Source organism: Phacochoerus africanus, chromosome 9, assembly GCF_016906955.1.
Source record: "Phacochoerus africanus isolate WHEZ1 chromosome 9, ROS_Pafr_v1, whole genome shotgun sequence".
NCBI lineage: Eukaryota > Metazoa > Chordata > Mammalia > Artiodactyla > Suidae > Phacochoerus > Phacochoerus africanus.
In genome coordinates, this window is record NC_062552.1 from 32546481 (window position 1) to 32554869 (window position 8389).

General features: G+C 50.6%; 1 protein-coding gene across 1 annotated transcript; it reads left to right on the plus strand.

The window, feature by feature from the left end:
- The first annotated feature begins 7 nt into the window (after window positions 1-7).
- RPL10A (ribosomal protein L10a) lies at window positions 8-2873 on the plus strand. The gene is made up of 6 exons (XM_047795038.1): window positions 8-166; window positions 533-607; window positions 691-771; window positions 1126-1274; window positions 2237-2409; window positions 2671-2873. The coding sequence occupies exons 1-6, from the start codon at window positions 162-164 to the stop codon at window positions 2839-2841; spliced, it is 654 nt and encodes a 217-aa protein (XP_047650994.1). The 5' UTR covers window positions 8-161; the 3' UTR covers window positions 2842-2873.
- Window positions 2874-8389: the final 5516 nt, after the last annotated feature.

Sequence of the window (8389 nt, forward strand, 5' to 3'; positions counted from 1 at the left end):
GCCGCAGACAGCGGCGCTCCGGGAGATTGAGGGAGGGCTCCGGTCTCCGGTCTCCGGTGGGAAGCCGCCGGAACAAAGCATCTCTCGCGAGAACAAGGTCCTATTTGAGCGCATGCGCGAACTAGCCACTTTCTTTTCCGGTTATCGCTGCGCCAGGCATCATGAGGTGAGTGGTGTATTGCATGCTATCCGCACTCATCCGCTCTGCCGGGTGACCCTGTGGTAAGGGAGACACAGTGAGCGAAATCGGAGGTCCTTGCTCCTTGCTTCGCTGAGGGGCGTTTGTTGCCAGGTTTCGGCTTGCAGGCCTGGCGTTCGACTTCGCGCGCCAAGCTTGGTCGCCTAAGTCGGGTGCCACTTCAGCGAGGTTTGCATCTGGTTCTCGGGTCCACATCGACCCCCTTTGGTGGCCGGAGTCCCCAGGAGTCGGTCGTGGACCTTCCTCGCGTCTCTAAACATGAGGCTTCTGACCTCCGCAGGCAGTGGTCCTAACTCGCGGGTCCTGAGCGCTCGTCTTGTTTATCTCTTACAGCAGCAAAGTCTCTCGCGACACCCTGTACGAGGCGGTGCGGGAGGTCCTGCACGGGAACCAGCGCAAGCGCCGGAAGTAAGCGCGGGCCTCCGCGGGGAGGGCGGGCCGGGCTGGGCCGGGAAGCCGCGGCCCCCGGCTAACTTTGTTCGCTTTCTAAGGTTTTTGGAGACGGTGGAGCTTCAGATCAGCCTGAAGAACTATGACCCACAGAAGGACAAACGCTTCTCGGGCACCGTCAGGTTGGCACCGTTTTGACCCCACCCAGCCCTCAGTGTCCCCGTGCCCGGCTCCTCCCTTCAGGCTCCTTTTGAGCCCGAGGGGGCGGGGCACGTGCGGCCCTGAAGTGCGTGGGTAGTTCAGACCTCCTGCTCCGGGCAGGCGTGGCTGGACGGACCCCCACCCTGGGTCTTAAAAGAAGAGGGGAGGCGTGGGGAGGCTTTGGCCGAACCCGCCGGCTAGTTTGAGAAGCCAGACTAGCTGCTGGTGAATGTGGACGCTCTGGGTAAGGCTCAGTGCTGCGGCGGTCCCAGACCCTTTCACCTGCACGTGGGACCCCGGGCTGCGCATGACCTGTTCTGTCCCTCTAAACGCAGGCTTAAGTCTACTCCCCGCCCCAAGTTCTCCGTGTGTGTTCTGGGAGACCAGCAGCATTGTGATGAGGCCAAGGCTGTGGATATCCCGCACATGGACATCGAGGCACTGAAGAAACTCAACAAGAATAAGAAACTGGTCAAGAAGCTGGGTGAGCGGTTCCTCGTGTGATTTTTGTATAAGTGTTGGGGTGGGGGCAGTTCTCGTGGGAGCGGTTTGTTATGAGTGGTCTTTCTGCCACTTAGATTTCAAAGTGCTGGAGAAAAGTCATAAAGATACAGTGACAGGATGTGCTGTGGTTGGCTAATGTGACTTTTTTTCCTTGTTTTTGGCAGTTTACTGTTCATTTTGATGGTCACACCGATGGTATATGGAAGTTTCTGGGCCAGGGATTTAATTTGAGCCGCTGCATTTTGCTTCTTGACCCCCTGCCACAGCCCTGAATTTTTTTTTTTTTTTCGTCTTTTTTCCTTAAGTAGGGCTGCTTCCCACAGCATATAGAGGTTCCCAGGCTAGGGGTCTAATCAGCTGTAGCCGCTGGCCTACGCCACAGCCACAGCAATGCGGGATCCGAGCCGCGTCTGCAACCTACACCACAGCTCACAGCAATGCCGGATCCTTGACCCACTGAGCAAGGGCAGGCACCGAACCCGAAACCTCATGGTTCCTAGTCGGCTTCATTAACCACTGCACCACGACGGGAACTCCCCCCCCCCCTTTTTTTTAATTTTTATTTTTAAGGGAAGGAGGCCAGGGAGTGGTTCTTAAGCAAGGTGATAGGTTAATCTTTGTTCTGTGATTTGAGCGTTTTACAGATTAAGAGACACTCCCTTGTTTCTAGCTAGAAAGTTAGGAAGGCGGCATTTGAAGCCAGGCAGTCTTAACTGGAGTGACCATTTACCATTGCACCCTGGATTGCGTCACCCTGGGCTTCTGCTATTGGGTTTCATGTGATTGGAGCCAGTAAAAAGTCCTGAAGGTAGAGATACACTTAATAGAAGAGGTAGAGTACTGGATAGAGGCTGCTTCTGTGGTTGGTTCACAGCCCTGTTGGAGGTGGGTCTTCAGGGGCCAGGTCCTAATAAGCATCCCATGGATTCTTGTCTTTACCAGCCAAGAAGTATGATGCCTTTTTGGCTTCAGAATCTCTAATCAAGCAGATTCCACGAATCCTGGGCCCTGGCCTGAATAAGGCTGGCAAATTCCCTTCCTTGCTGACCCACAATGAGAACATGGTGGCCAAAGTTGATGAAGTGAAGTCCACGATCAAGTTCCAGATGAAGAAGGTGAGGGGGTCTGGTTGGTTGCATAAGCAGTGGTGATGTTGGCAAGGCCTTGAAGTTTACCCTCTTGTCTAAGTGGGAGCCCTGGTTTGAGCTTCTGTGGATACTTGGGGCTTGTGAGTCACTTAACAGGATTGCAGCTTTTCAGATGCTCTGGTTTTCACTGGAGTTGGGGGGCGGGGGGCAGGACATCTGGCTTGTAGGTGGGCTCGCTGTCCATACTAGACTCAGTCAACTCACCAACCTGATTTGACCTCCTCACAGGTGCTGTGTCTGGCAGTGGCTGTTGGCCACGTGAAGATGACAGATGATGAGCTTGTGTACAACATCCACTTAGCTGTCAACTTCCTGGTGTCATTGCTCAAGAAAAATTGGCAGAACGTCCGGGCTTTGTACATTAAGAGCACCATGGGCAAGCCCCAGCGCCTATACTAAGGATCAACTCAATAAACCATCTGCTACTATTATCAGTGTCTCCTGTGGCTGTAGAGAGGGGTGTGCTTTGTGAGCTGACCCAGTGATGGGGTGGTTACTACATACAAGGCAGGGATCTTTTGGACACTTAGAGGACTGCTAATCAGGATGAAGCTTTTCCAATAACTTGGAGAGGAGCAGACCAGGGCCGGGACACCAGCTTGTACTCTTGCTGCCAGTTTCTTCTAGTAGAAAGGGAGATAGAAACTTTGAGGACCTTGACTCTGGCCCTTGGCAGCATGGTTAATCTTTGCTTCCCTGTATGCCAGCCTTTCTTGGAGTCTTTGGAGGGGTTTGGTTTTTTTTTGATCCCTGTAATTTATTTTGTGTCTTGGTCTGTAAAGAGCCCAAGGAATGTTAGAAATGCTGTTGGGTTTTACTGGCCTTGGGGTTGGCTTCCTAGAATCTTCTAATTGGAGTGGTCCACTACCCTGAGAGGTTGGTTTGGTATTTGCTTGCCTGACACCCCCCCCCCATTTTTCTTTTTAGAGCTGCACCGGTGGCACATGGAAGTCGCCTGGATCGGGGTAGAATATATCCATAGAGCTACAGATGTTGGCCTAGGCCACAGCAACGCAGGATCTGAGCTCTGTCTGCGACCTACACCACGGCTTGTGCCAACCCTGGATCCTTAACCCATTGATTGAACCCACATCTTCTTGGGTACTAGTCAGGCTTGTTAGCACTGACCCACAGTGGGAACTTCCTTGACCCCAAATTGACTACCCTTTTGTAAGTTAGGAGTAGTGATTTATGAGTTTAGATGTGAAGGTCTGATGATACTGTGGTCTCTGGGCCCTGTAGATGCATTCTAGGGAGTAGAGCAAAAGGGTGGAACCCCAGTTATAGAAACTTCGAGGCTCCTTCTATGGCCTGAGAACTTAGGTTGCAGCTCCAGTGCAGTGATGGTATGGTGGGAAATGCCTGTGATTTTAACCTTCGACTTAAATCTGCTTCAGTTAACTTTGGTAAAAATAAGAACCAGGAGTTACTCTCATGGCTCAGTGGTTAACAAGTCCAACTAGGAACCATGAGGTTGCGGGTTCAATCCCTGCGGGTTCAGTGGGTTAAAGATCCGGTGTTGCTGTGAGCTGTGGTTTAGGTCACAGACATGGCTTGGAACCTCCGTTTGCCATGGGAGTGGCCCTAGTTAAGGTAAAAAGACAAAATAATCAGAGCTGAAAGGCTAATCCCTAGTGTGAAGTTGCTGAACCTTCCCAAAAGGAGCTTTATCTGTACTTGAAAGGTCAAGAGTACAAGGTATTCACCAAAAGAATGTCATCTTGGAATTCTCTTGTGGTAGAAAGGGTTAAGGATCTGGTATCACTGCAGTAGCTGTAGTATAGGTTTGATCCCGGCCCAGGAACTTTATTTTAGCCTTCAGGTTAGTAACTGCAGAAACCAATTAATATCTATGAGGATTTGGGTTCCATTCTGGCCTTAATCTTGTGTTAAAGGATCTGGCTTTGCCCTGAGGTGTGGTACGTTGCAAATGAATCCCTATCCTGGGAGCCTCCATGTGCCATGGGTGCAGCCCTAAAAGACAAAAATAACCTGGGCTTGTTGAACTATGTTCTCAACTGGTAAGGAGGGGACAAGCTGACTATAAAATTAGACATGTGGTGTTCCCATTGTGACTCAGTGGTTAACCCAACTAGTGTCCGTGAAGATGCGGGTTTGATCCTGGTCCTTGTTCAGTGGGTTAAGGATCAGGTGTGGCTGTGGCTCCAATTTGACCCCTAGCCCGAGAACCTCCTGTGCCAAGGGTGTGGCCCTAAAAAGTAAAGAAAAATTGAGACACAAAAACTAGTTAGGACCCAATTTTATTGAAAGAAAATTGTATTCCCACGAAGAATGGGAAATATCAACCATGTTCAACCGGGAATTAAGTGATCTGAGATCTTTGTAAAGAAAAAAGGCTGGGGTTCCCCGGTGACCCAGTGGGTTAAGGATCTGGCATTGTCACTGCTGAGGTGTGGGTTCGATACTTGGCCTGGGAAATTCCACATGCCACAGGCACCACTTAAGAAAACTTCTGATTTGATGACTAGAGGGATATAATACCAAAAAAGACAGTTCACAAGTCTGAACATTTTTGACATTCTTAAGAAAGCTGAGTACTGCCAGAGAAAAGGCGTGAGATCCATCAGGCAAAGATCAAACAGGTGCATGCTGAGGTGGGTCCTAGCAGCACCTCTGCAGCCAATCCTGAGAGCTGCAAGGAACACAAGCCTGTGAGATAGAAGCAAGGGGTTCCAAGAGCCAGAGGCAGTTGTTTGCACCGCACTGGTGCTATTTCCTGAACAACGTAGTGGAGCAAAGTTTTCAGAGTAGGTTTCTCATGACCAGGTACAAACTGTAGGAAGACCAGCCATGTGATCGCCTGTGGGCTGAGGACCCCCATTCCCTGAGTTTGAACCCTAGCTTCGCTGTTCAGGACCCATGAGAGCCTGTTGAGACAGTCTATAACCAGAAAACTCAGAAGTACAGCTGATGGTGCCTACCTAAAAGCATGATGTGCTTCGCACAGTGCTAGGCACTCAATACAAGGGTTATAGGTATCAGCACATACATGGGTGTGCCGGGTCTGGTACACAGGTACCTTCAGACAGATTGGACGGATTGAATGGAGCCATGCGATCAGTGGTGCTGAATGGGGAGGACGAGCTGCCTAAAGAATCAGTCACCTATTTGAAAAGAGCCAAGGATAGAAATTCTTAAAAATATCCGAGGGAGGAGTTCCCATCATGGCTCTGTGATTAATGAGTCTGATTAGGAAACATGAGGTTGCAGGTTCAATCCCTGGCCTTGCTCAGTGGGTTAAGGGTCCGGCATGGCTGTGAGCTGTGGTGTAGGTCGCAGACCCAGCTTGGATCCTGTGTTGCTGTAGCTGTGGCATAGGCCAGCGGCTACAGCTCCGATTAGACCCCTAGCCTGAGAGCCTCCACATGCTGCAGGTTCTAAAAAGCAAAAAAAAAAAAAAAAAAGCTGTGGTGCAGGTCACAGACACAGCTTGGATCTGGCATTCAACCCCTAGCCTGGGAACCTCCATATGCAGCGGTGTGGCCTCCCCCCCCCAAAAAAAAAATTCTGAGGGAGTTCCCTCTGTGGTGCTGTGGGATAAGGACCTGACTGCAGCAGCAACATGGGTTCCATTCCCTACCTGGCACAGTGGGTTAATGGATGCTGCGTTGCCACAGCTGTGCCATAGGTGGCAGCTGAAGATCACAGTCAATCCCTGGTCTGGGAACTTCCATACGCAATGGGTGTGGTCATTGAAAAAAAAAAGTTTCAAAAATGCTATGGGTATGTTTCAGAAATACTTGGGATTTCTGGATTTTTGGTTTGCATTGCCTGAATTGAAATCAAACCCATGCCGCTTTATAAATGCATTAAGCCTTGCGTACTGGGGTAAGAGTCCTTAAAAACCAAAAAACCAACTCTATTAAACCAACACAGGCTCGGCGCCTCCTGCTGGCCTGCCCTCTAGAGGCCACAGCACTAGAAGAGGGAGGAGTGGGAGGAGGCAGAACGGGGAAAAAGAGAACACGGTGGTAGCAAACTGATTGGATTATATGAGGGTTGAGCTATTTTATTTTCGATTTTTTTTGTTTTGTTTTTGGCCTTGCCTGTGTCAAATGGAAGTTCTAGGGCCCAGGATAGAACCCTCACCACAGCGGTGACAAGACCGGATCCTTAACCCTCTGCACCACAAGAGAACTCCAGGATTGAGCTATTTTAATCAAACCCCAGCCTCTAGGATGAGTAGCCTAAAGCTTAGTGTGCACCTGAGTTAGAATGGAGGGCTCAGATACCTGGGGAACCCCAAGGAAATAAAGTGGCCCCATGAAAACCCCAGGACAGTGCTCAGGCCTCGGAACTGGCAGAATGACGGCACTCTTCCCTCTTCCCTGGGGACATCAGAGGGGAGAAACAGACAGGCAGAGGAAAGAGAGCTACCGAATCCTGAGCAGGGAGGGCAACTTCCAGGAGAAAGCTCTAAGCTTTGCGCTCACAAGACCCCTCTGTTTATCCTAATTCCTTCCCTACTTTGGGACCTCAAACTGTATAGTTATCGCCCGCCTCTGTATCTGCTGTGTGTCGGGGTGGAGGGGGGAGGCGAACAAGGACAGCCATGTTTCACTTGTTTTCTGGGTGAAAGACCTCGTTATCCTAAGAGAAATTACCTGAGGGCTGTTGACTCCAGGACGATGAAGGCAACAAGCCACGTGATGATGATTCAAGCGCCGGGTAGGCGGAATCACCTATTTGCAGAGATTGGATTTTACATCCAGCCCTAGGCCTAGCACGTGATGGGTCCTTCATAAACCAGGATTCTTTCTCATCTGGCTGGGGCTCCAGTCGCCTTCCCCATCCTGCAATGACAGTCTGGGGTCCCACCAATACTGCAGACCAAGACCAAAGGGCACCTGATTACTTAAGAGAATGACAGGTGCCTGCACTTGAAATCAGGAAAATCAGGTCCAAAGCCTGGTGTTTGCCACTGACAGCTGAGTGAGAAGAGCACTTAACCTCAGGCTGGTTCCCCATCTGCAAAATTGTAGATTGGGGTGGGCTAGAATGATCTAGAAGGCTCTAGATTCTAGAATAGGGTTGTCAAATTTAGCAAATGAAAATACAGGATGCCCAGTTAAATTTGAATTTCTGGTAAACAACAAAAGTTCATAGAAGATACCACTCTCACAACCCACCCCCAACTCTGTGGTCCCTCTGTGAGCACAGGCTGGCTCAGAGGGGAGAGGTTTGCCCAGGCAGACAGGAGCAGGTTGGAGTCTAGCTTTCCCCACTAGTAGCCACCCACTTAGGACAGCACTCACAATTGTTTTGTTTGTTTTAGGGCTGCCCCCACAGCATATGGAGGTTCCCAGGCGAGGGGTCGAATTGGAGCTGTAGCTGCTGGCCTACATCACAGCCACAGCCACACGGGATCCAAACTGCATCTGCGACCCCCACCATAGCTCACAGCAACGCCGGCTGGATCCTTAACCCCCTGAACAAGGCCAGGGATCAAACCCACATCCTCATGGATACTAGTCGGGTTCGATAACCACTGAGCCATGACGGAAACTCCACAATTTTTTTTTAAGACCACACTAGTGGCATATGGAGGTTCCCAGGCTAGGAGTCGAATCAGAGCTATAGCTGCCAGCCTACACCAGTCACAGCAACGCCAGATCCAAGTCACATCTGCGACCTACACAACTCGTGGCAACACCAGATCCTGAACGAGGCCAGGATCAAACCCATGTCCTCATGGATACCAGCCGGGTTTGTTACCACTGAGCCACAAGGGGAACTATTTATTTTTAATGGCCGCACCCTTGGCTCACGTGAGTTTCCAGGTTGGAATCTGAGCCTCGGTTGCAGCAATGCCTGATCCTTAATGCCCTGCACCCAGCTGGGGATCAAGCCAGTGCCTCCACAGAGACCAAACCGCTGCAGTCTGCTTCTTAACCCACTGTGCCACAGCAGGAACTCCAGCACTTAC

Coding starts and splice junctions, on each gene's coding strand:
- RPL10A (XM_047795038.1), top strand. Junction 608..690: donor AACCAGCGCAAGCGCCGGAA/GTAAGCGCGGGC, acceptor TCGCTTTCTAAG/GTTTTTGGAGACGGTGGAGC. Junction 772..1,125: donor CGCTTCTCGGGCACCGTCAG/GTTGGCACCGTT, acceptor CTCTAAACGCAG/GCTTAAGTCTACTCCCCGCC.